Below are 26,018 nucleotides of genomic sequence, written 5' to 3'. Positions count from 1 at the left end.
CTCTTGTTGTTCCAGGAGCTGGGAACAACATCCGGCGACCACTGACGGATCAGCTCGGGTTATGGATTGCTCCGGTAGCGAGCTTCTCAGGAAGCTCTGACCCTATGGGAAGTCAACACGCAAGATAAACGTGCATAATCCTGCCATCACGTGTCCGATATCCCCCTGACTTCTCGGACACGCCGCAGGAACGTGCGTATTCAGACACCCACGGACGGGTTGGGCCGTGCGGCCCATTATCTCCTTCCATACTGATTAGACCACACTTGTGTGTCAGGTTTAGGAAGTAATCATGAATATCACAGACTTGATATGACAAATGGTAAGGTCACGGGATGACCTCCCTACCAATTTCCAGGTGCCTTCTCCTATAAATATGGAGACCCTGGGAATTGATAGGGGTTGGAAAAAATAGTCTTGTAAGAACTATATATTTGGTAAACCAATTACCCAGAAAAGATCAATAATATTGACTAGTGGAGTAGAAGGATTTTTAACCTTCGAACCACTTAAAAACGTGTTTAAGGTCACCTAGTTCTTTTCACAAAGATTTCATATCTGCGGCGGTTCTACTTTTAAGTACTAATCTCTTTCTCTTCTTCTCTTAATTACCTGTTGCCGAAGAACCGCGTCAACAGTTTGGTGCTTTCATTGAGAGCAAGTCCAATTAGTACTACCACAAACATACAACTATGGTGACCACTCGATCCAAACATGGCAACGAGATAGAACAGCATGATGGGCAGGAGGCCCGCCATGTTGCCCTCCCCGAGGAGCAAGTTCCTGAAGTCCAGCAAAGGCCAGGAAAGCAGCCGGCCGGCCAAGACGACACTGGTAGTTCGACGCCCCGGCCGCCTAATCCGAATCCAGGTTATTATACTGCGGTGGAGATGGAGAATGCTCAACTGAGGAGCCAGCTAGCAGCAGCTGGTCAGCAAATCCAGGATATTCTGAGTCGACTACCCCCTCTCACAACCAACGGTAACGTTGGAGAGAGGCAAGGCGAGGCTCCTAAGTCTCGCCGGAGTAATCGATCCAGGTATAGCCGTTCGGGTAGACTCCCTGCAGCCAACTCCACCCCTTCATCACGCCATCAAGAGGCGAACTTCAGGGAAATGCCTCAGACCGAACCGCAGCAGTACAGCCGTTCGGTTAGGACATCAACCCCTAGCTCTCAGCCTTACTCGAGGACACCCAGAAGAGATAGGGGAAATTCCCAAAGGAGGGCCGAGGAGATCCGGAGACGTCAGCCCGTCCCCGAAGAGCGTCCAGTTCCTCGTCCAGATCGCCCAGCGCGAAACCATCAAGCTGGCAGGGCCGAGAGGCCCCCACCAAATTTAGTCCGTCCAGACGGCACTAGGATCGCCTCTCCGGTCAGGCATCCTCCTTCTCCCATCAGATACCCGTCTCCTCAGCCCGTCCGAGACATCCCGACCTACATAAATAGTAGGAGAGACCCGCCATCGGCCGGGCCTTCCCGGCGCAGCAGGGTGCCGGGGGAAGGATCAGGTCGGAGCCGCCAAAGACGCACATCGAGCCTGTCCAGCAGGAGTCACTGGACCGGTAGTGCACGGAGTGATCTTTCGGGAGGAGACCTGCGACAGCGACTAAGTTCAGCACAAAGTCACCATAATACCCATGGAGGCGACCTTCGAGATCGCCTCAACTCTCACAGAGAGGATCGAGTTAGGGATGGTAGCCAGGCCCGCTCAGTTGGGGTCCGATCCGAAGTACGTAATGGCGGGAATGCCCCAAATGACCTATCTCCAGATAGGAGGGGCAATAACCCGCCTAATATGTACAACGGGTCCGGAGCTGTTGAACAGCCCCGGAATAACCCAGGATCTCAGGAAAAAACCCTAGAGCGCTTAACTCAAATGGAGGAGTTGATGAAGAAGCTCCTGTCGGAGAAAGAAAAAGACGAATATGATTCAGGGGATGAGATGGAGCTCTTCGCCCCCAACATAGCAGCAACGGCATACCCTTCTGGCTTTCGTATGCCTCACTTGTCAAAGTTCAACGGGGATGGAGACCCATCTGACCACTTAGGGATGTTCAACACCCTAATGATGGCTCATAACATCGGGCCAGAGCTTCGTTGCTTGATCTTCCCTAACACCCTAACTGGACCTGCCAGGCAGTGGTTCAAACAAAGTAAAAGGCAGTCAATCAGCTCCTGGAAGACCTTTTCGGCTGACTTCAAGAGGGCATTCCGCGCCTCTCAGACCGCCAGGGTCCAGGCCGACTCCCTAGCTAACGTGAGACAGCAACCTGGAGAAACGCTAAAAGCCTACTTGAGCAGATTTGCAAATGTCGCTGCTCGAGCCAGAGACGCCGACGACAGCTCCAAACTCATGGCTATGAGGACCGGGATCCTAGTAGGCGGAGATTTGTGGAAGGATATTCAAAGGAGGGGGGTCAGCTCAGTTAGTGAATTCCTTAACAGAGCCCAAGAATGGATAAACTTGGAGGAAGCTGAAGCTTCAGCCGCGGGGACCAGCCAGGTCCTCGAGAAGCCCGCTGGGGCGGGAACAGAGATCGTAGTAGCGACTCCCGACGTCACGCAGAGCAACCAGCCCGGTGGCGGCAAAAGAAAAGGAAATGGTGAAAACGTCCAGCACGGTCAAAAGAAGAATAAGTCCGTGGATAAATTCAAGCCCGTGTTCACAGCGTATACCGAGCTCACCCAAACCAGAGAGAATATTTTCCTGGCCAACGCTACGCGAGTCCCCTGGAGAAGACCGGAGCCAATAAAGCACCCTAAGGGAAAGAGAGACGCTTCCAAATTCTGCCGTTTTCATAACGACATCGGGCACAATACCGACGACTGCAGGCACCTCAAAGATGAAATCGAGACTCTCATCCAAGCAGGTCCGTTGGCGCAATACTCGCGGAACAGGGTCCCCACAGGTCGACCCGCTCCGGAGATCCCAGCCAGTCAACCTGGACCTCGAGTAGATCAGGACGTCCCTCCCCCCGTGGTCGAGGGAGAGATTTCCACCATCTCTGGAGGGCCACACATGGCTGGCACGAGCAGAGGCGCCCAGAAGAGGTACATAAATGAGTTGAAGGCCCACAATGGAGGGGAGTTCGTCCCGGAACAGCGTCAATCAAAACAACAAAGATTAGAGAAACAACCAGTCACTTTCACGGAGGAGGACGCGGGCCATGTCCAATTCCCTCATAACGATCCCTTGGTCGTAGCAGTCCAGCTCGCCAACCGGAGAGTAAGGAGGGTGTTAGTGGACAATGGGAGCTCGGTGAATCTCCTATTCCGTTCAACCTTAGAAAAAATGGGTCTGACCGTCTCCGAGCTAAAGGCAACCTCGATGATGCTATATGGTTTTTCAGGCGAAGGGTCAGCAGCGATAGGAACGATCGAGCTGGTGATCACCCTAGGCGACGAGTCCCGAACAGTGTCCAAACTGCTCGAATTCGTAGTCATTGACTGCTCCGCTGCCTACAATGCAATTTTGGGCCGACCAACGCTCGTTGCTTTCGAAGCTATCACATCCGTCGGGCACCTCGCCATGAAGTTCCCTACTTCGACAGGGGTCTGCACTATTAAGGGCGATCAGCTCGCTGCCAGGGAATGCTACAGCATTTCCATGAAGGGAAAATCTAAACCCGGGCAGGTGGCGATGGCCATTCGGGATGAAGAGGAATCGCAGGGACCCAAGGCGGCCCCTGAGATTGAAAAACCTCGGGTTTCCGAAGACGAAGAGCTCGCCTTAAGCGAGGACATTGACCCCCGAGTAGGCGAGGACAGGTCCGAGCTCCAAGCTATTGAAGATCTCGAGGAGGTAGGCATCGATGAACAAAATCCTTCACGGACGATGAAGCTCGGAAAGAACCTCTGCGATAGAAGAAAGGCGGATCTGACCGCGTTTCTGAAAAAGAACCTAGACGTATTCGCATGGTCGCACGAGGACATGATAGGGATCAGTCCGAGCGTAATCATGCACACGCTCCACCTAGACAAAAGCGTCCCTGCAAAGTCTCAAAAGCAGAGGCGTTTAGGGACAACCCGAGCCGAGGCCCTTGAAGAAGAAGTGGCCCGGCTCAAAAAATGTGGCTTTATCCGCGAAGCCAGATTTCCCATTTGGGTTGCCAATCCCATGTTAGTTCCAAAGCCCAATGGCAAGTGGCGGACCTGTATCGATTTTTCCGACCTGAATAAAGCCTGCCCCAAGGATTGCTTTCCGTTGCCGAGGATCGATCAACTGGTGGATGCCACGGCGGGGCACGAGCTCATGTCCTTCATGGACGCGTACTCGGGCTACAATCAGATCGCGATGAATCCAGCAGACCAGGATCATACCAGCTTTATGACCCCGACTAATGTCTATTGTTATAAGGTCATGCCGTTCGGTCTTAAGAATGCCGGGGCAACCTACCAAAGGCTGGTAAATAGAATGTTCGCGGATCAGATCGGGAAGAACATGGAAGTGTACGTCGATGATATGCTTGTCAAATCAAAGACTGCCACCAACCACGTTGCCGACCTGGAAGAATGTTTTAACATACTGCGAGAATATGGCATGAGGCTCAATCCTCAGAAATGCACTTTCGGTGTCGCATCGGGGAAGTTCTTGGGTTTCATAGTCAATACCTGAGGAATCGAGGCAAATCCCGACAAGATCAGGTCACTGCTCGAGCTTCCTTCCCCCAGGTCGCGGAAAGATGTCCAAGGCCTCACAGGAAGGGTGGCGGCACTGAACCGGTTCATTTCCAAATCGACCGACAAGTGCCTGCCTTTCTACAACCTGCTCCGCGGAAACAAGAAGTTCGAATGGAAAGTAGAGTGCGAGGGCGCATTCCTCGACCTAAAAACGCACCTAGCTGAGCCACCTGTGCTATCAAAGCCCAGGGTAGGAGAACCTCTTTTCCTCTACATGGCCGTGACTGAGGACGCAGCTAGTGCCGTTCTGGTGCGAGAAGAGGACCAGGCTCAGAAACCGGTTTATTACATCAGCAAGAGACTCCTCGGAGCTGAGTCAAGGTACCCGTTGATGGAAAAGCTGGCGTTCTGCCTAATCACGGCCTCGCGAAAACTCAGGCCATACTTCCAGTCCCACTCTGTACACGTCATGACCGATCAGCCTCTAAGGCAGGTTTTGCAAAAGCCTGAAACCTCGGGACGCTTGCTAAAGTGGGCGGTCGAACTCAGTCAGTTCGAGATTTTCTATACTCCCCGAACTACCATAAAAAGTCAAGCCTTGGCCGACTTCGTGGCAGAATGCGCGGGATTCCGTGAGATCCCATCGGAAGATTCACAGCAGCTCACATCCTCAGGCTCATCGTGGAGGATCTTCGTTGATGGCTCATCTAATGAGAACGGCTCCGGGGCCGGAATCATTCTGATATCCCCAGAAGGACATAGATTCCATTCGGCGCTGAGGTTCGGGTTCAAGGCGTCCAACAACGAGACAGAGTACGAGGCCTTGTTAGCCGGACTTAGGATAGCTAGCGAGCTAAAGGCAAGCTCTGTCCAATGCTTCAGCGACTCCCAGCTCGTGGTGAATCAGGTCTTAGGCGAGTATCAGGCGCGGGGTCCCAAGATGGCCTCTTATTTGGCTAAGGTAAAATCCGAATTGTCTACGTTTGGGCAAGGGTCGATCGAGCAGATACCTCGGGAGCAGAACTCCAATGCAGATGCTCTCGCCAAGCTCGCCACCTCGGGGGAGGCAGAAACCCTGGGGTTGGTGCCAATTGAGTTCTTGGACAAACCAAGCATAGACGGAGATCGAGCGGATATTGAGATGATTGACATCAGGCCGACCTGGATGACTCCCATTGTTGAGTACCTCGTCGAGGGCAAGTTACCCGAAGGGCGCAACGACGTACGGCGAGTCCTTTATCAAGCTCCGAGATATACGCTAGTCGAGGGGGTGTTGTACCGACGTGGGCATTCATTACCTCTCCTCCGGTGTGTTCTTCCAAGTGAGGCGAAGGCCATCCTGCAGGAAGTTCATGATGGATTCTGCGGAGATCACACTGGGGGGCAAAGCCTGGCCTTGAAGATCCTTCGGCAGGGTTTTTACTGGCCGACTCTGTCCAAAGACTCGATCTCATACGTAAAATCAAATGTTTCTCGTTATTTGCAAGGGTAATTTTAAAGTAACAACAAAAGACCCTTTCCCAGTTACTTGGGGGGCATATGGTACCCGGATATATCCAGGTCTCCTTAACGACTTAGGTGTTAATTTTTATCTATGGATAAGAGTTATCACAAACTAAGTCCTATCCTGGTCTTAACCAGGTCATAAAACTTGGAAGTTAACAAAAATTTGTTGACCGTGGTTCTTCTTTAAAGAGCCCGGGATACGGATAAAAGTTGACGCGATCTGAGTTTTTTCAAAATAAGCTCCTGGTCTTAACCAGGTCATAAAACTTAGAAGTTAGCTAAAATTTGTTGACCGAGGTTCTTCTTTAAAGAGCCCGAGATACGGATAAAAGTTGACGCGAACTAAGTTTTTTCAAAATAAGCTCCTGGTCTTAACCAGGTCATAAAACTTAGAAGTTAGCTAAAATTCGTTGACAGAGGTTCTTCTTTAAAGAGCCCGGGATACGGATAAAAGTTGACGCGAACTAAGTTTTTTCAAAATAAGCTCCTGGTCTTAACCAGGTCATAAAACTTAGAAGTTAGCTAAAATTCGTTGACCGAGGTTCTTCTTTAAAGAGCCCGGGATACGGATAAAAGTTGACGCGAACTAAGTTTTTTCAAAATAAGCTCCTGGTCTTAACCAGGTCATAAAACTTAGAAGTTAGCTAAAATTTGTTGACCGAGGTTCTTCTTTAAAGAGCCCGGGATACGGATAAAAGATGACGCGAACTAAGTTTTTTCAAAATAAGCTCCTGGTCTTAACCAGGTCATAAAACTTAGAAGTTAGCTAAAATTTGTTGACCGAGGTTCTTCTTTAAAGAGCCCGGGATACGGATAAAAGTTGACGCGAACTAAGTTTTTTCAAAATAAGTTCCTGGTCTTAACCAGGTCAGAAAACTTAGGAGTGAACTAAAAATTTGTTGAACGCGGATCTTATTTAAAGAGCCCGGGATACGGATAAAGTTAACTCGAACTACGTTCATAAAAATAAAGAGTGATAAATTAGCAAACTGGAAGGAGAAAGGCGGCGTGTGAGTGTCAAAGCCTTAGAAGAAGGGGGCACTTTACCGTTAAAGTCATGTCCATAGCGGACTCTATAACTCGGACCGGGCTCGTTGTTTCGATGGCCCGGAGCTCCTTCTCCCTGATATTGTAATAGTGGCTGACGGCGTAGCTGGCCGACTCGTACACCGTACCCCGGAATGCTTCGGGCATCTTCTCCAGAGCCCGGGGGTCGACCGGGATACGCACGTCCGGGGCTGCCGCAACCAGATTCCCGACCTCTATTACCCCGTCCTGGCCGGCCAGTGGAGATCGTTGGGGTGGCGGATGCATGAGTCCTGTCCTGGCGACAGGGAGGTTCGCCCCCGCGACCTGGGATGACGGGTCTCTCTCCTTCTCCGTAGCTGGGGATTTGGTGGAGACCCAGGTCAAGCTCTTGGACTCGCGAAGCCTCTTTAACCTCGGCCCCGCTGGGGGATTCCCACCAAACACAACGCCCCGCAGACTATTCCCGGGCTGAGACATCTCTTCTGCCAAAGAGCAAAAAACACGGTTATCAGCAATCATACAGAAATAAAGGCAATAAGAAAGCAAATACTAAGGGAGCCCTACCCCCCGAGCTGGAAGAGCCTAGGACGATTATCTCACGAACTGGCGAAGGTTCTAGGTCCGGTTCTGAATCGGGGCTGGACTCTTCTACGTACTGCCTAATCCCCGGAGCGTAGACGCCCCTCTAGAGCGCAGGCCACGTGCGTAAATTGGTCCCGTACTCCTCAAAAATGGCCGACCTAAAAGCTAGGGTATTATCTACTACTACGGTACCCTTAGGCCGACTCTCTTGGTTGTCCAGCATGAGCTGGTCAACGCAGTGGAGCAGAAGCGTGTCCAGGTTCGGATTCCTTGGGTGACGATGGACGAGCTGCCTAGGGTTGAACCTAACCAGCCGGGGGTCTGCAGTGGCCCTATCTACGTTCTTAAATAAGTAAAAGTTACCTTGACCGGAAGGACCCGCGGCTGCTCCGGATTGGGCCCTCTCCTCGATCATCCCCTGGGCGACCTCCAAGCTCCTCTTCCTGTTCCTCACCAGAGGAACTTCCTCACCTTCTTCCTCGCCTTCGTCATCTGCGACCTCCTCCGCGACGGTCGGCCTGTTGTCGCGGGCTGGGGGAGGACCCCGGGGCCTTTTCAAATTCAAAGTCTGATTTGGGAAAATCAGCTTGCAGAATACCATCGCCTCGTCTGTCACGAGCACGCGGTAGTCTTTCTCACTGGGAGGCAGGTTCGCCAGTGTGTCGTATTGACCCCCGAGGGTCACGGACTTTTCGGTCCTCGAGTAGATGGCTGCAAGGTTGGTTGAAATCAGAATTGGAATAAGGGACGAGCTAAAATAAGATAACCGTTAAAAGGCGAGCTAAATGGAGGATTACTTACGAGGGCGGTTGAAATAATGATGATCGCAGTTTCGGAACCCAGTAGACATAAAAAACTGGTCTATGAAGTCGTTTGGATGGCTCGGCAGCTCGATCACTGCTGCTGTGTTAGGGAAGGGGGTTAAGTAATAGAACCCGTCGCCTCGCCCCCGCTGGTCCGGGCTGGCTTTGAGGCAGAAGAAATATAAGATATCAGCAGGAGTGGGGACCTCCCACTCATGCTTTTGGAACAAATACCTCAGTCCCGCCAGCAGACGGTAGGAATTGGGGGGGAGCTGAAATGGGGCCAACCCCACATAGTTCAGAAAATCAGCAAAATACTGATCCAGGGGGAGGAAGGCCCCTGCCTTGAAGTGTTCCCCGCTCCAGGCCGCGAACGACTCGTCGAGCGGCGTGCAGCTCCTCTCCCCATCCGCAGCAGGTCGGGCGATCACGGAGGTCTTCCCCAGAGGAATGTTGTGGTTAAGGAAGATTTTGGTGATCTTTGCCTGGCTGGTTATCTTCGAGACGATTCTCTCCGCCTTGAAAAACGCGTCAGGAGCCACCTCGGCCTGCTTCTCCACCGCCGGTCCAAAGTGAGGAATTGGCGAGCTGGTCACCACCGCCTTTCCTTTATCCTTCTGGGAGGCCGAACTTCCCACATTCTTCTGTGGCAGATTTCTCTTTGGAGCCATCTGGTCGCCTATCGAACAAAAGAAAACACTTTAGAAAAGGCGACCCAAGCAGGAGAGTGAGGCAAGTATTAAGTACACGAGCTGGGGTAAGCCCAGCCCGTGGAGAATGGTGCCACGCGTTCCAAGGAACACACGCCTATGCCCTCAACAGATCCCAGATTACTCGGAATTCGTGTGTTAGATGGCTCAGAGTAAGGAAAAAAAAATTTGCCTTGGGGGGAAAGTTTCAACAGGCAAGGCGTGGCAAAACCGCTTTTAAGGCGTATTCCCTAAGCTACCCGGTTTTTGCACCCAAAGTTCCTACGGATCCTACCCAGAAATTGTTCCTAAGAGAGAATCATGGAACCCATGTTCTAAGGCGATGTCCCATGGCAAGTGTGCCCTAATCAAAGAAGGGCCATCACCCTCCATATCCGCGCGACCCAGAAAACCTCTGCATGTGGCTACAGTAAAATTTTTTACCTAGGCTACAGTGGCATGCTTTCAAAAATAAACAGGGACAGAAGACTTACAGTATAGGGTTGGATGGTGAGCGAGGTTGCTGCGCTGGTAGGAGCTTCGTTGGCACAGTAGTCTCCAAGGCCTTGAAGGAACTCGCACGCTTAAGCTTCGTGAACGGAGAAGATGAGAGCAATGGAAATGAGGGTTTTGTTCTTCGGAAGGTCAGAGAGAAAAGAAGGAAATTTGAGAGGTTCTGAATGGTAAGGTGGTCCGTGCGGGGGATGACCACCCCCCTTTTTATACAAGGGGGGATCACGTGTAAAAGGCTCCTGGGAGACCCTCCAATCGAAATGTGAAACGACGGCTGGACAGTAGGCTAGGCCATTTAATGCGGTTCTCGTAGAGTGTACCGTCGCCACCCACGGCGTTCCACGTATCAGACGCATGCGAAAAGCATGGAATGCGAAGGGTTGTGGGAGAAGTCTAAAATCTCCTACTGTGGTCTCCCATGTCTGACGTCATGGACCACGAGCAGGAGCTTGGGGGGCAGATGTACGCCCTGGATTTCCCACGGGCTGTTTAGCAGGACGATCCTCGGACTAAACATGATTTAGCCCGAGGCTCCCACAGGCCAGAGGCTTTATCTTCAGGACGGGCCCTTTCTAGCTCGAGGGGATGGAGTTTCCTGCTCCCTCTTGTTGTTCCAGGAGCTGGGAACAACATCCGGCGACCACTGACGGATCATCTCGGGTTATGGATTGCTCCGGTAGCGAGCTTCTCAGGAAGCTCTGACCCTATGGGAAGTCAACACGCAAGATAAACGTGCATAATCCTGCCATCACGTGTCCGATATCCCCCTGACTTCTCGGACACGCCGCAGGAACGTGCGTATTCAGACACCCACAGACGGGTTGGGCCGTGCGGCCCATTATCTCCTTCCATACTGATTAGACCACACTTGTGTGTCAGGTTTAGGAAGTAATCATGAATATCACAGACTTGATATGACAAATGGTAAGGTCACGGGATGACCTCCCTACCAATTTCCAGGTGCCTTCTCCTATAAATATGGAGACCCTGGGAATTGATAGGGGTTGGAAAAAATAGTCTTGTAAGAACTATATATTTGGTAAACCAATTACCCAGAAAAGATCAATAATATTGACTAGTGGAGTAGAAGGATTTTTAACCTTCGAACCACTTAAAAACATGTTTAAGGTCACCTAGTTCTTTTCACAAAGATTTCATATCTGCGGCGGTTCTACTTTTAAGTACTAATCTCTTTCTCTTCTTCTCTTAATTACCTGTTGCCGAAGAACCGCGTCAACACCACCCTATCACAATTTTGACTAACCAGCCCCTTCGGCAAGTCCTCCAAAAACCAAAAGCGACTGGGTGTCTATTAAAATGGGCAGTCGAACTAGGGCAGTTCGATATCACATATTCACCGTGAGCAGCAGTAAAAGGACAAGTCTTGGCCGATCTCATCGTAGAGTTTACCGAACTCCCAAATAGCGAGTAGTGCGAACAGCCTAGTGCACCTGAGCCCCAAGATGCAGCTCCTTCGTGGAAATTATTCACAGATGGGTCGTCCAACGAATCCCACGCAGGAGCGGGAGTGATATTGATAATGCCGGAAGGGCATCGATTTCACTGCGCCATTAGATTCGACTTCACCGTATTGAATAATGAAGCCGAATACGAAGCACTCCTCGCTGGATTAAGAATGGCCAAAGACATGAACATAAGGGCGCTAGATATTTACAGTGATTCACAGCTGGTAGTGAATCAAGTTCTAGGGGAATATCAAGCGCGAGGCCTAAAAATGGTGGCCTGCTTAAACAAAATGAAAGACCTGCTAGCCCAGTTCACGAAGTATACCCTCCAACAAATACCACGGGATCAGAATTCGAACGCACATGCCTTAGCCAAACTCGCGAGCACGAAAGATGCTGATACTTTGAACATTGTGCCAGTAGAATGATTGAGTGAGCCAAGCATACGAGCAATTGAAGCCAGTATGGAAATCCAGATGGAAGATACATGGATGGCGCCTTACTTGGAGTATCTGACAAAAGGTGTACTACCAACAGATAAAAACAAGGCCAGAACTCTGCAGAGGTAGGCTGCTAGGTACATACTGGTCGATGGTGTTATGTACCAAAGAGGATATTCCATGCCACTACTCAGGTGCATTACACCAGAAAAAGCTAAGGAGCTGATGAAAGAGGTACATGAAGGTTTCTGCGGAGATCATGCTGGGGGGCAAAGTTTGGCAAAAAAGATTCTAAGGCAAGGCTACTTCTGGCCAACTATGAACGAAGATTCGATGGAGTTTGTACGAAAATGCGATAAATGTCAAAGGTTCTCCAAAATTCCACGAGCAGCTCCAAATGAGTTAAAACAGATGCAGAGTCCTTGGCCTTTTGCAGTATGGGGTACAGACTTGATTGGATCCCTGCCAATGGGAAAAGGCGGAGTGAAGTATGCAGTTGTGGCAGTCGACTACTTCACCAAGTGGGCCGACGCTGAACCACTCGCTACCATAACGACCAAGAAAGTTCTTGACTTTGTCATCAAGAACATTGTTTGCCGCTATGGTTTGCCCTGAAAGATTGTTTCAGACAACGGAACCCAATTTGACAGCGACTTATTCACCGACTTCTGCGAAAGGCACGGGATTATCAAAAGTTTTTCTTCAGTCGCGCATCCACAAGCAAACGGGTAGGTCGAAGCAGTAAATAAAACTCTTAAGGACACCTTGAAGAAAAGGCTTGAAGACGCTAAGGGAGCATGGCCAGAACAACTGCCTGAAGTCCTCTGGTCATATAGAACTTCTCACCGAACGGCGACGGGTCATACCCCTTTTTCCTTAGCCTACGGGTATGAGGCAATGTTACCTGTCAAGTTAGATCCCCCCTCACATCGGCGCATTACATACGACCAGGGCCAGAACAGCCAACTGATGATGGAGTCCCTAGACTCAATTGACAAAATACGAGAAAAAGCCCAACTCCAAGTTGCTGCGTACCAGAAAAAGGTCGCCCAGTACTTTAACTCGAGGGTAAAGGAAAGAAAATTCAACGTCGGTGACCTAGTACTACGATGAGTTTTCTTAAATACCCGCGACCCCACTGCTGGAGTACTCGGGCCAAACTGGGAAGGACCTTACCAGATTGAAGACATCCTTCATCTGGGCACCTAAAAACTTGCACGCATGAATGGAGATCTCGTTCCACGCTATTGGAATGGAGAACACCTGCGCAAGTATTATCAGTGAACAGTCCCTTTTAAAGGACTGGCTTGTATTAATTTTTACTTTTTACAAGTTTCAAAAAATGGTTAGCCACATTGTATGGCTGTAAGATCTTTTTGAGATCCCTCATACAGACATGTTTAGTCCATTTTTAATACGAGATTATAAGGGACTGTGCGCAGCCAGTCATTCTTGCCAACTTTTGTAAATTTATTTTTACAAGTATTTGTTCATTACGTGTGTTGTTTTGCTGTATTACAAGTGTTGAATTTAGCAACGAGCAGTTATGTTCGAACAGGTCATGGTCAAGGCAAGTGACCAAGGACCTAAAGCTCCTCGATCACTTGGGGGGCATATAAGGTACATCGATAGCAAAGCGTACCATGAGGTATGTAAACACATGAACAAAATGAGTGAAAGCATGCTACGGTACTTAGAGCATTTTTCAAAAATTTATGTTTTGTAAAATCAAACCAAAGTACTATGCTAAGTTCGGTCATGCGAACAGGTATTATAATAAAAGAAACATTATAATATCAGAAAGGCAATCGTTTACACCGCGAGCATTAGCGCTCGGATGTAAATATGAAATTAAAAGGAAAAGACATTTACACCGCGAGCAGTACTGCTCGGATGTAATTGTTCAAGCATAAGTAAAAAAGCTGCCCTCGTAGCAATAAAAGAAAAAAATTGTCTTTACAAAAAGACCCGTGGGCCATAAAAGATGGAAAAAATAATAAAAAATATTAATTTTGTTGGGGAGCAGGAGGGTCCTCTTGGTTAGGAGCACTCTGATCAGCCGGAGGTCCAGCCGTAGTAGCAGCAGCAGGGGTTTTGGCCTTGGCTCTCTCTTTCGCCTCCAACCGAGCAGCGCACTACGCCATCAGTGTCCTTTGCAACCGCTCGAAGAGATAGCTAATGTTGGCCTCCCGATTGTGCTTCCAGAAGTCGTAGAAGCAAAGGAAGGTGGCTTCCTTGTACTTCTTCAGAGTTTTGGCACTATCCTCCTCTAGCTCCTGTACTCGTCCCTCAAGCTCGCGCACCCACTCCTCAAGCTTCTTTGCCTCATCCCTGCTGGCGGTCAGATCGAGTGTGAGTTGTTTGCACTCTTAGGTGTGGAGTATAGAACTCTCCCTCCATTTGTGCCACTCATCGATGGCTTTCTTCAGAGCCCCTTGACTTTCCTGAAGCTCCTGGGTGAGGGTGGCTTGGTCCTCGCATAGCTGTTCATTTAGCTTGGACAACTCCTTGTTTTCCTCGAGCAGCTTTTTCTTCTCATCCTCAAGTGCTTGTTTAGACTGAGCAAGCCTGGAGTCAAAGTTCTGTCCGCGAGAAACCAACGCCCCAGTACGGCGCCAGCCAGCAGTCAAAGACAGCAGTCCCTGAAAACAAAAAATGAAAAAGTAAGGAATAGAAGTCAGAATAAATGATGAAACAACAGAAAGTGACTTACGCTGACTATCTCATTCAGCCCTCTGTTAATGATTTGGTCGGCCTCCATTGAGGCAGTTTCGTTGATGGCGGCCTGGCTGTGTCTGTGCTTCAAGAGCTTATAGATTCTCTCCCTGGCCGACCCAACCACGAGGCTGGACAGGGAGCCTTCAGACAAGTTGTCCAGAGTCTCTCTACCAGCAGCCCTAGAAGAAGGCTGTGGATTCTCAGGCGCGGGAGTCGACTGTTCGGTGGGAGGCGGAGGCGTCATGTTTTCCTTAGAGGGGCCGGTGCCGGGAGTATCCTCCATTCGAGCCTTCTTCGAAGGATTCTTGCTGCTTTCCCCTCGAGCCCTTTTGCTATCCTTTGGGACAGAAGCAGCAGTAGCAGTTTGGTAATGCTCGAAGAAGTCCTCAGAGTCCATACCTGCACAAAGGAAAATAATTCGAATAGTTAGATTAAAGGGTCACGAGGAGCAGAGATCAAAGTGAAAGGATTACAAGTAAAATACCCGAGCTACACCTACTGGTCGTAACATTATCTACTGAACTACCTAGTCCCTGGAAGAAATCTGAGTTTAAAGAAGGGGCGTTCCTAAAGTTGCCATCCCCATCAAATAGATGGGAAGGAATTGGCAGATTATTCAAAAACGAGAATGATATACCGTTTACTTCCGACGAGTCGTCAGACTGTTCGGTAGGCTCAGCAGCCTTTTTTTTCCCCTTGCCCTTGGGGACCAACGGTTCTGCTGCTCGGTGGGGAACAACAGGTCCCTGATTGTAACCCCAGTTGGCCTCCTACCAGGAGGAGGCGCCTGAGGTTGTTGCTCGGGTCCCTGCTCAGGTCCCACATCAGCATGAACACCACCCGCTGCGGGTTCGCTGGTCGCAGGTTGGGAGCCCTTAAGGCCAGCCAACCTAAGGTTAGCCTCATTGATCAAGTTTTTTACACTCTTAGCATCATTTGACATACTGGCTAAGAGTGCTGCCCTCGACTCCATTCCTGGAGTGGAGGTCGGGCGTAACCATGGACCTGGAACACAATGGAACAGTGAAGTATTACGACAAGAAAGATTTAAAGCGTAGGAACTACTGTTTTAAGGATCATTATTTTCCTTACCTCCTCGGGTGAAGGCCAGATTGTCCGCGGCGATGTCGGGCGTAAGGAAGTACTCCATATGATACTTCCCCACGTTGGAGATATGAGTGGTCTCGGACAGAAAGGTGCGTCCAGTCTCCTGGTGGCCAAAGTGGAAAAATCCCGTACCATCTTGGTTGGGGTTGGACTTGAGATCAAACAGATAATTGACCTCGTGAGGAGAAGGGGCTGGCCATTTCTTGAGTTTATAAAGGATATAGAGTGTGGCCAGTATCCTATACCCGTTCGGGGTAATTTGAAAAGGGGCCACCCCAAAGTAGTTTGGCACCCCTTGGAAAAATGAATGAAGCGGCAGGGTGGCACCCGCCTCGATATGGTATCTCGACCAGGCGCTATAAGCCCCCCTGGCAGGTTGGCTCGCTGGTCGATGGAAGGTCTGACTAGGGTTACTCCCGTCAGATTGTACTTATTTAAATAGTTGTTGATCATGTGAATTGTCACCGTACTTGGGGATACCATATGCCACTCGACAGCCAGCTGGTCGGCATGGCGAGGACGGGCACGCCTCTGAACTTCGGTTTCAGGAGGGAATTCACCTCGACCACTGGTCGAGGGAGCATTAGCATGAGGTTGACTTGGAGAGTAAGGGTTGTGTCTTTTTCTAGCCTTGGTTTTTGTTCTGGCCATTTTCTGAGTAGGAGCTGGTGGAGGATTTGGGTTAGAACGTGATAATGGAATTTCTGGAATCAGCGTCGATGGATTCTCTTCGCCCTCGAGCTGTTGGGCCAAGAGTTCATCTTCGATAGGTCTTTCTCCCCCCCAAGGGTCTTGCATATGAACTGCAAATAGACAATGGAGGAGATAAGACACAATCTGCGAAGTAGTGGGAGGAGTTGGGATAACGTTGCTCGTGCCTAAATAACCAGCAGCATCCTAGTCCTACACTAACTTCAACGTGGGTAGTTTAAAAGACGGATAGAAACAAAAAGGAAAGAAAAATGTTTTCTGAAAAGAACTTTTTCGACTCCTGAAGGGCGGGAAAAAATTTCAGTTTTTTCACCTGGCTTAAAGGTTGAATCTTTCGTCAACCTAACGTCCTAAATCAGAGATTCTATATATCAAGGTATCGACCTAACCTATACAAGGCATAAAAACGCACTTTTACCTAGCAATAGATGGCTTATACCAAGAAACTCTTAAAACCCTATTCAAGAACTCAGAGGTCACAGAGTACAGAAATGGCATGCATGGCGTAATAGAAAGCTTAAAGAACGAAGTTCTTACCTGGGCGAAAATGGAGATTCGGAGAAAGATGGAAACTTGAATCGGAAGATCTGCGGCAAGACGTCGGACTGGTTTTCGAAGCTCTGAACTCTGGTGCAAGTTCTTGAAAATATTGGCAAAGGTGATGGGTAAAAATTTCTTAAAACAGAAGAAAAGCCTATTTATAGGGATCGAAGGGACAGCCAAAAGGCAGTAATCATCACTTCCCACTTTCAAAATGTGGGGAAGTGTATAAGCCGTCAAATTTCCTTTTTGGAAACCGAAAAGGCTTGATTAGACATAATTATATCACGATTTTCGAAAATGCACGGGGATTCTGATAGACATCATGGGAATATGAACGGTTGTTCCCTTAAGTTTCTTTATTGCTAGTCTCACTAAACAAACTTGGGGGGCAAATGTTATCCCAAAAATCAAGAAGTGAATGACTTGGCAGGCATTAATTACACGTGGCTGACATCTGGCATAATCTGTGCTCGACTATCGACCAGGAAGATATTCAGTATCATGCGATCGGTTTCTTTATACGACCAGCTTGGTCATATGCACATAATATGCGGAGGAAATCTTAGGCAGTTATGATGGAATCCGAAATTATCTCCCATGATTTCCTGAGTATCCGATTATTTAGGAAATAATATCTATAACAAATCAATGTAAATCTTCCCTGAGCTTATAAATAGAAGAAGAGGGCTCAGGGAAGTGGACCCTTTTTTTCTTTTCCGACTTCTAGATCACTTGAGATTAGAGTTATCAAATTAGTCATATTGTATTGTTCTTCAGAGGTTGGTGAAACTCATTGAACCCTAGTTCTTTGATCACTCCTTTGGATCTTACATCAATAACAAGCTAAGTGGACGTAGGTTATTACCAGATCCTGGGGCCGAACCACTATAAAATCTTGTGTTCTTATTATTTTCGTCATCACGTTCTTTTCAACGCATTCATCCACGTCAAGCGTATTTAGACTCCATGTCAGTTGCCCAAAATCAGGGTCAACATACTCTACTACATCCCTCTTCATCCCCAGCCACCAATACAACGATCTCACATCCTGATACATCTTCGTGGTGCCTCGATGCAAAGAGTAAGGTGTAGTATGAGATTCATCCAGAATCTCTCGCCTCATAGTAGTGTCTAACAGAACACATATCCGACCCTTGTATCTCAACAAGCCCAAATCGGACACTGTATAATCTCTGGATGCTCCAGCCAAAACATCCTCTCTGATCTTGATCAGCTGTGGATCACCCAACTGACCCTCCTTTATTCTCTCCAATAGTGTAGACTGTAGCATAATATTGGCCAACTAGCCCACCAGCAATTCTATACCAGCTCTGGTCATATCATCTGCTAACTCTCTGCTATCAACTTCGCACCATAAATCTGTCCTGGACCCTTCCGGCTTAAGGCATCAGCTACCATGTTGGCTTTTCCTGGATGATACAAATTCTCACAGCCATAATCTTTTACTAACTCCAGCCAACGCCTTTGTCTCATATTCAAATCTTTCTGTGTGAAGAAGTATTTCAGGCTCTTGTGTTCTGAATAGATCTCACACTTCTCCACATAAAAATAATGCCTCCATACCTTTAATGCAAAAACCACAACCGCCAAATCTAAATCATGAGTGGGATATCTCTGTTCATACTCCTTCAACTGACGAGAGGCATAAGCAATTACCTTCTCTGACTGCATCAGAACACAGCCCAAACCCTGATGAGAAGCATCGCAATAAATCACAAACTTCTCCTGATCTGTCGAAAGACTCTGAATCGAAGCTGTAATCAATCTCTGCTTTAGTTCCTGGAAGCTGTTCTCACACTTATCTGATCACACAAATTTCTGACTCTTGCGTGTCAGCTCAATCAACGAAGTAGAAATCTTTGAGAACCCTTCCACGAAATGCCTATAATAACCTGCCAATCCAAGGAAACTTCTAACCTCATAAGCATTCTTTGGCCTTGGCCAATCTTTGACCGCTTCAATCTTTGCTGGATCTACCTTAATCCCCTCCTTACTGACAATGTGCCCAAGAAAAGATACAAGAGATAACCAGAACTCACATTTCTTGAACTTTGCAAACAGTCTGTGTTCCCTCAGTCTCTGTAGAACCAATCTGAGATGCTGCTCATGCTCTAACTCTAACTGAGAATAAACCAGGATATCATCGATGAAGACGATCACAAACTGGTCAAGATAATCCTTGAACACTCTGTTCATTAGATCCATAAAATCAGCTGGGGCATTAGTCAATCCAAAAGACATGAATAAGAATTCATAATGCCCATACCTGGTGCGAAAAGCAGTCTTCGATATGTCTCCCTCCTTGACCCTCAATTGATGATAACCAGAACGAAGGTTGATCTTTGAGAATACCTTTTTACCTTGCAACTGATTGAACAGATCATCTATTCTTAGCAAAGGATACTTGTTCTTAATTGTTAACTTATTCAATTCTCTATAATCAATGCACATCCTCAGAGAACCATCCTTCTTCTTCACAAAAAAAACTGGCGCTCCCCAAGGTGAGAAACTAGGTCTGATAAAACCCAAATCTAATAGCTCTTGCAATTGTACTTTCAATTCTTTCAACTCAGTTGGGGCCATTCTATAAGGTGCTCTAGACATTCGCTTAGTCCCTGGTGCCAATTCTATCACGAACTCAATCTCTTTGTATGGTGGAAATCCTGGTAACTCTTCTGGAAACACATCCAGAAATTCACAGACTAATCTGGTCTCACTGGCATGACCTGAGTGGTGTCAACCACAATGGCTAAGAATCCAATGCATCCAGGGGTCACTAGCAAAGATCTGACCCATCTCCTAGATACTACTAATTCCCAAGTGGGTAATAAGGTTCCAAACCCCACAACATAAAAATCACAGGGTCTACACAATCTATCAATAACTCTACTAGCAACAAAAGAATGTGTAGCACCAGAATCAATCAAAACATTATAAGGGGTTCCAGCACTAAGAAGCTGGCATGTAACTACTGAGGGAGAAGCCTCAGCTTCTGCTTGTGTCAATGCGAACACTCAAGCTGTAACGCCCTGGATAGCCAAGACCGTTACACTGTGTGTTTATAAAGTGCTAGACTTGCTAATCAAGTCGTTTAATTAAAAACATGTTATTGAAACTACAAAGGAGCTAGGGTTAAAATGTTTTGGTCTCAAAAGTCACATCTTCATAAAGAAGCATTTCCTATTTACACGGGATCCCAAAGATGTTAAGTTTGAAACTGTTTACAAAAGATTTAATGACTAAATACAGTATTAGCCATATTAAGGCAAAACAAACAATTAGACAATCTCTGTCCTGATCCACTCCTCGGCCATGGCGACCGAACAGCCGGCTATGTATATTCCACCCCGCAACCCTCCATCTTAGGATTGGTCCAACTTGCCTTTGCCTTTACTTGCACCACGTAGCACCCGTGAGCCAAGGCCTAGCAAGAAAACACAACAATAGAGAATAAGCAATCAACAGACAAATCAATATCTCATATTGCATCACATACTCTCAACCATATAAGCATTCAGTATAATCAAGTATTCCACATAATAAACATATCAACTCATATCATATATCAGTTCACAAATGATAACTACGGCTAGCGCCCTCAGGCCGCTCCCTCCATTATCCCACTGACTCCGGCCCGCTTAAACCGAGCTCAGTGAATAATAAGCCACTACAAGAAAAAATGCTTTTAATAACACCAAAAATGTGTTATCAAAACCTACGATAACACTTTCTGATGTGTTAAGACAGACTATGTTATCGTAGGTCAGGGTACTTTACATAACACTTTATCAGTGTTATACAGATGTGTTATTGTACTGTCAACGATAACACAATTTCTGTGTTATTTTAATATTTAGATAAGTGTTGAATTATGTTGTTTATAGTCGATACTATAACACTTTTTTTGTGTTATACTACACTTTAGTATAACACTTTTTTTGTGTTATACTACACTTTAGTATAACACTTTTTTTGTGTTATATTAGCTTAGAGAAACATAATCTTTTTTTACTTACAAAACTAGGAAAATAAATATGAAAGTTGAAGCCAAATAAGGTAACATAAATAGATTTTTATTAATTACTCAAATGTAATTACAATATTTAGTCTACTAGTCTAGGCTTAAGAAATCATATTACAACATAATTTATGCCCAATTCAGATTCATTTATCACTAAATACAAAACAAGAAATGTATACAAAAATTAGTGAAATACATTCTTCCATTCTAAAGGCCTCAACTACAAATGTTGTCAAGAATTTCTCCAAAGAAATCATCTCAATATACCTGCACATTGTAAAAAAAAAGTCTTTTTATTATTAAGAACACAAGACTTAAGCTAGTTTCCACCTGTAAGCATATAAAGTTTAAATAAGCAACTCAACTCAACTCAAGCAAACATCTCTTTTATCATACATAGAATAAGCATAACATATCAGTGAAAATAAAATTTTATATATACATAGAATAAGCATAACAGGCATTTGTGTTGACAGTCACACCCTAATAAAAAAGAAAAAGAAAATTCTTATGTGTCACTATGTTGTAAGTTGGTTATGTACTATATATGGTTCGAAAATAAATTAGCTTTTGAGGAGAGATTTTTTAATGAGAATTAAAAGAGCTCAAAAAATTGGAAACTTTAAGTATGAATTCAGTAGCTTATATCAGATAGAAAATCTACAATTATATCCAAATATATATGTATCAATGCAGTAGCTTATAATGTAAGGTCTAAAATTATGTATATATATATATCTATGTATGGATACGGCTAAACAATAATCTGGCAGCCATGGAGATGAACCATAACAGTACAACCTGGCATCATAAAGATTACTAAAGGCTCACTGCTAGTTATGAAATGGAATAAAGTAAATGGATTGTATGTGTTAGATGGGTAAACTGTATCTATTGCTGAAGCTGATGCTATTAAAGTTCAAGAAAATGAGATGCAACTATGGCACTAAAGGATGGGTCATATAAGTGAACAAGGCTTGAGGGAACTACACAACCAGAAAATTATAGACAAGATAAAATAAAATAACAAAATAAAGACAAACAAAGCAAAAACAAATTAAGACAAAGCTTTTTCTAACAGACTTTTGGATTATCAACACTAATACAATCTAATCTAAAGGAAAATTTTGTTACTTTAAGAGATGAACTCTATCTCTAAACAGAGATATACACCACAAAATGTAAGAAACCTATCATAACTTAAAAAACTTTCAAAAAGATCACTTATGCAACTAAGAAGTTTATGCTCAGTCTAATATAAATTAAAATACTAAATAAGAGGAACACCTCATGTAGTTAATGACCATTAAACAAATAAGCTCCAAAGCTTTTCACTTGACTGAGAAACAAAAACAGGGCAGTACTCATATATTTCAGTTGAGGAAACAAAACTAAGTAGACTAGCAAAAACAGAGGACAAATATCATCATCAGGCCAAAAAAAAAAAGTTCATAATCTAAGAAGCAAAGATGGGCCAAAATAGATATAGACAAAATCAAATCCAATGTAAACAAGAATGCACTGCAAACAAGTTCAAGTTACTTGATACAAAAGCATCAAAGGCATTGTCAAGTAGTGTTCAAAAACATGCATTATAAAACAGATTAATAATAAAGGTAATCTTTAAATAATTCTTCCTCTAATCTATTAACAGGTGATAAAGCAAATAAAGCATTATAAAACAAAGAATAACAAACTTAGATATTCAAAAGCCCTCAGATCTCATAAGCTAATATGGTCATTAACAGTGTACATGAGAATTTTCATTATAAGCCTTAAGAGCACTCACAATAGATTCTATAAAATAGACTTTTTCTGGTGAAAAAGTAGAGAGAGAGAGAGAGAGCAATATATATGTATGTATGTATGTATGTATAGAGAGAGAGAGAGAGAGAGAGAGAGAGACAAGGCTTATAATGCAAAACCATGAAACTGCTTCTGAAAATTAGATTTCCCATCACAGGGCAAATAAGCATGCAAAGAAAGTGAAAACTAACCAAAAAAAATGACAATATCTTCATATTATTACATAAGGCAATAAAATATGTATTTTGTAGCTATAAAAAGAGACCATTTTAATACATAAATGCCTTCAGAGATTAATACTAGAAATTTCATGAACATTGAAAATTCATTAAGAACCAATCACATCTTCAAGGTTTAAACACCACCACTTCAACCATCACCTTTGGCATTCACCACCACCAACAGCAAACACAGATCATCATCACCACAGCCAACATGAGAAAATAGTAATAAATAAATAAATAAAATAAAATAATGGATCATGGTGAGTACCAAAGATGGTGAGAGCAGAAAAGATGGAGGCTCAAAATGAAATCAATGCACATATCAATACAAAAATAAAAGTTTTCATCATCAGGCACAAAGTAATCTAGAAACAAACTAAAGAACCGTGGAAAAAAAAGGAAAGTAATCATCAGGCCAAGGCATTGTTTCCAACATTGAGTTTTTCCATCACAGGGCTTGTTGAGGTACTGCTGAATAAAAAAAAATTAGTATACATTGTTCCTCTGATCTAAATAAATCATAAAGAAAAGAAATTCTTAAGACTTTAATCATCAAAAGTTTAATGTGTTTAAGTAAGATCAAGAGTAATGTTAGTAAAAGAACACATTGTTAGAATTCTAGTTTGTTTTAACTACCTGGGGTAATTTTGCTATTCTGTTGTCAAATCAAGAGTAATGTTAGTTAGTAAAAGACCATATTGTTAGAAGTCTAGTCGGTTTTAACTACCTTTTTTAGGAGTCGATATGAGTTGTTGAAATCAATTCTCATTAAAGTTTATTGAAACTTAAGCCTGTACATTTTCTCCACAATTCCTATTTGCACTCCTGGAAAGAATCTAAACTTCACTCTCACTACTTTCTGTTTCACCAAAACAAGACCATTTTCAACATTCTAAAGAATTCCAAAAAAATAAATAAATCAACTTTTCTCATTGGAATTTGTGTGCGAGTAATGTTGAAACACTTACATAAACTTCTTACAGCCTTTAAATAATTTCTCGCAGCGATCTTTCAACTCTCAGCTGACTGCTCTATAGAACACACCTGTCAAAGAAGGCAATTGAATAGTATAGAAACTCTACATTGCATTAAATATTGATGTACAGAGAAAGAGAATTAGGGGCCTGGGAAAGGATTTGAAGGGCCAGGGGAAAGATAACCACAACTAATCACCCACTGATAATCTACTTTATCATTTTTTAACAGAAAAAAAAATTTATACATAATCCAACTAATTCAGGAAACTATTTCAAAACACCCCCACAGGACCCGTACCTTGTCAAAATAACTCCCCTTCTTTGCTTCTTTCTTCTCCAATCTGCCTTCTGCATTCAATTTCTGGATCACCAGGTGGTCAAGAACCTAAATGATACATGTAGAGATGTAAGTAAAACTTGTGAGAGAAAACAAAAGGCATTATTAGACTCTATAAAGCAAACAAATTTCTCAAGAATTTGAAGAGAATATCATCAACCATCTTTTCTTAGCTCGCTCCAAGATATCTTCCTCAACACTTTTGCTTGTGACAAATCTGTAGATGTTCACAACTTCTTGTTGGCCGATTCTATGAGCTCTACTCATTGCCTGAAAATGAACGCATTAATTAAGTAAAACCATTTTCTCTGATTATATTCTGCAATGAAAAAACCCATAAAAAATAACATAAAATACCCAAAAGAAATTAAACCTGTAGGTCATTTTGAGGGTTCCAGTCCGAATCAAATATGATAACTGTATCTGCTGTTGCAAGGTTGATACCTAGGCCACCTGCCCGAGTTGAAAGAAGGAAGCAGAAATCATCACTACCAGGTGCATTAAAATGACCCATTGCTTGCTGACGCAGTTCAGCCTTAGTGCTGCCATCTAGCCTTTGAAATTGAAACCCTCTATGTGACATATATTCTGCTAGTATATCCAACATTCTTACCATCTGCAATAAATCAGTAGTATTAATTTAACCATCAGCAAATACTTATCTGGGCATTGAGTAATACAATATACTGCGAAGACATAATCACAGTCTTAGATAGATAACTCCCATACTACAATAGTAAAGATACAGGAACACTGAAAATCAGCAACATACCTTTTATTTATCTGGATATATTGGCATTATAATTTTCTTCAGTATGAAAGAAAACTAACATGGTCATCAAAATGAAGATAACAATTAAAAGAGCGTAGAATAACAAGTCTCACCTTTTCAAAATAAGTAAAGAAATAAATCACGACTCTCACAAAGTAACCCAAGGATTCCATCAACTTCTAAGGTCTAAAATAATAGCATACTCCACAAATTCTAGTACCATAAATAAACTTACAACATTTCTTCATGCTCAATTTTACTTATAAATCATATACATGACAAAGTCATAGCATCAAGAAACATAATTCCAGATACTGTTCTAACATAACAAGTTAACTACAAGTTAAGTTTTGTTAATTTTGACAAAAGAGCATAGAAAAAAAATTCTTATACTGCTTTGATGCCTACAAAAAACCATATACTTTGGATTCCTCCATTGAATGTCGAATGAAGCACTTCTTCAACTCAACCACAATATTTAAAAGTGAAACCTGAAAATAATAATTACACAAATGTTTCAGCAATTGCTTAATACGAAAACTAGAACCACACTATGATGTTGATATGGAATGGTGAAGTTTTATCCATGGTAAACTTATGAGTAATAACATATCAAATTTCCAGTAGACACTAACAGAACATGGACACTAGAATCACAATACTGGCATTGCTAAAGAATATTAATTTATTAAAACAAAAAACTCTAGAAAGAAAAATCTCTTCCACCAATATTAATTTGGCATTTCCATGGAAGCATTATGTTATACATAAGAAGTTACAAAGACACCCATAAAATATGTACATTAAATTCCCTGCCATAACAAATTCAATAATAAAGAGTGTAAAACGAGTAAATAAACAAATATAATAAAGACTGTATGTTTTGTTAAATCATCAGTTCAGCATGTAAAAGAATTAGGTGCTGCTTGGCTTTGCTGAAACAGGAGAACGAACGGTTGCTTCTAAATTCATCAGAACCAATGCATATAATTTCCTTCTTGTAAGGGTTGCATCTCACAAGGGTTTCTAATTTTCATTTAAAAGTTTAAACTCCAAACTTTTCACATAGCAACAATGCTTAAAGCTAGTGAAAAGATTGCACAAACTGGTTGTGAGGAAAATGCAAGTCTTA

General features: G+C 44.4%; 1 protein-coding gene across 1 annotated transcript; it reads right to left on the bottom strand.

Annotated features, from left to right (window-relative positions):
* Nucleotides 1-23,481: 23,481 nt before the first annotated feature.
* On the bottom strand, nt 23,482-24,734 carry LOC133829087 (protein CHROMATIN REMODELING 5-like). The gene is made up of 4 exons (XM_062259019.1): nt 24,488-24,734; nt 24,275-24,384; nt 24,076-24,162; nt 23,482-23,844 (listed from the first exon to the last, which is right to left on the bottom strand). Exons 1-3 carry the CDS (start codon nt 24,728-24,730, stop codon nt 24,144-24,146), a joined length of 372 nt encoding a protein of 123 aa, XP_062115003.1. The 5' UTR covers nt 24,731-24,734; the 3' UTR covers nt 23,482-23,844; nt 24,076-24,143.
* Between the last annotated feature and the right edge of the window lie 1,284 nt (nt 24,735-26,018).

The sequence above is a fragment of the Humulus lupulus genome, chromosome 4 (genome assembly GCF_963169125.1).
Source record: "Humulus lupulus chromosome 4, drHumLupu1.1, whole genome shotgun sequence".
NCBI lineage: Eukaryota > Viridiplantae > Streptophyta > Magnoliopsida > Rosales > Cannabaceae > Humulus > Humulus lupulus.
The sequence above is the reverse complement of the archived record's forward strand: the minus strand, read 5'-3'. Positions and strand labels throughout refer to the sequence as shown.